Here is a 1,683-nt window from a genome sequence, read left to right as displayed (position 1 = left end):
GGGCCGCGGGGCCCCGGGAGGGCGCGGGCAGCCCCGGTGCCCGTCGTGGTGAGCAGCGCCGACGCGGACGCGGCCCGCCCGTTGCGGGGGCTGCTCAAGTCTCCGCGCGGGGCCGACGAGCCCGAGGACAGCGAACTGGAGAGGAAGCGCAAGATGGTCTCCTTCCACGGGGACGTGACCGTCTACCTCTTCGACCAGGTGCGCGGCCCCGGGAAGGGCAGGGCCTGGGGGCGGGGCCATCGGGATGAGGGCGGGGCTGGGGAAGAGAGTGGCCCGGGGAACGGGGCTGGACTCGGAGGACGGGGTAAGGCCTTGGGTGTGGAGACGGGGCCTGGGAATGGGGCGGAGCCCGGAGGACGGGCCCAGCCCAGGGCGGGGTTGAGGCCTGGAATGAAGGGGGCGGGGAGGCCTGTGATGGGGGAGAGCGCGGGAGGGCCGGGGTTGGGGGGGGGGGGTTGGGTTGGAGAGTGAGAAGGGATCTAGAAGGAAGGCGGGGGAGATGCCTGGTAGTCAGGGCAGGGCCCGGAGAAGCTGCAGGGAGAAGGCCCGGAGAGGATTGGGGCGTGGTCTGGACGGCGGGGGCGGAGCCAAGTGAAGTTTGGGTCTGGGGTGGTCCACCCGCGCGCGCTAGTGGTCGAGGCAAAGGGGCCGGCTCAGGATGAAGCGGATTTTACCCACGAGGGGCGGGCCGTGGCGAGGCTGCAGGTAGGGCTGAGGAGAGGCGGCTTGCAGTGTTGAGATACTAAGCGCAGGAGGGGTGGGTTCAGAGACGGACGGGGCTAGAGAACGGGGGCGGGGCTTAGATTGGTGGCCTGAAAATTGTAAGGCTGGGAGGATATTGGAGAAAAGAAAAAAGAGCGGGATGGCGCTTATGGACTGGGGCCTAGATGGGTCTGGATGGGTCTGGGTGAGCCTGGAGCGGGGCACACCGGGCTGCGGTCCTGAGATGAGAGTCAGGAGCGTGGGCCTGGGCCTCAGAAGAGAAGGGTGGGGCTCGGAGGGCTGGAGCGGGGCCACTTCAGGGGGCGAGACTTAGAGGCTCGAGGGAGGGTCGGGGTGTGCAGGATACGGTAGGGGTTCGGAGCAAGGTCCCGAACTTGGACGCCTGTGGCCGAGATGTCGGAAGTAGTTAGGGGTCATGGAGACGAGGCAGCATTTATGGAGGCAATATTGGTTTAGGGGGCTCCCAGGGAATCATTGAGTTAAGGAGAGAATACCCGTGGTGGGGTGCTTAGCTGTAGGCGGGGGAGGGGCCTGCGGCCGGGGGGGGGGGGGGTTTAAGGCTGACCTGAGGCTTTGAAGGCAGAGTAGGGGCTCCAGCCACCTCCAAAGAGGGTGGGTGCGACTGTAAATTGGGACACCTGAAGCCCCAGAGATGTTAGCAGGCTTTGTTGCTCCTTGGGAATGCAGTGGGTGGGATGCGACGGTTCGCCCCCTCTCCCCTCCCCTAATCTACCTCCACAGGAGACGCCAACCAACGAGCTGAGCGTCCAGGGCCCCCCCGAGGGGGACACGGACCCGTCAACGCCCCCAGCGCCCCCGACGCCTCCCCACCCCGCCACCCCCGGAGATGGGTTTCCCAGCAACGACAGCGGCTTTGGTGAGGGGCTGCGTGGGACCTGGAGTGGGCAGAGCAGGGGCGGGGCCTGGAGGCGGGGCAGAGCTGGGGCGGGGCCTGGAGGC

General features: G+C 67.5%; 1 protein-coding gene across 1 annotated transcript in view; it reads left to right on the top strand.

The window, feature by feature from the left end:
- The window catches only part of LMTK3 (lemur tyrosine kinase 3), a 23,389-nt gene that overhangs the window by 18,124 nt on the left and 3,582 nt on the right, over positions 1–1,683 (top strand). Inside the window, 2 exon segments of the mRNA XM_040457937.1 lie at positions 2–198; positions 1,465–1,600. Coding sequence (XP_040313871.1) covers positions 2–198; positions 1,465–1,600 — 333 coding nt within the window.

The sequence above is a fragment of the Herpailurus yagouaroundi genome, unplaced genomic scaffold, assembly GCF_014898765.1.
Source record: "Herpailurus yagouaroundi ecotype Mexico unplaced genomic scaffold, PumYag 220, whole genome shotgun sequence".
NCBI lineage: Eukaryota > Metazoa > Chordata > Mammalia > Carnivora > Felidae > Herpailurus > Herpailurus yagouaroundi.
Note: the sequence above shows the minus strand (reverse complement) of the source record. Positions and strands in the feature narration are given on the sequence as shown.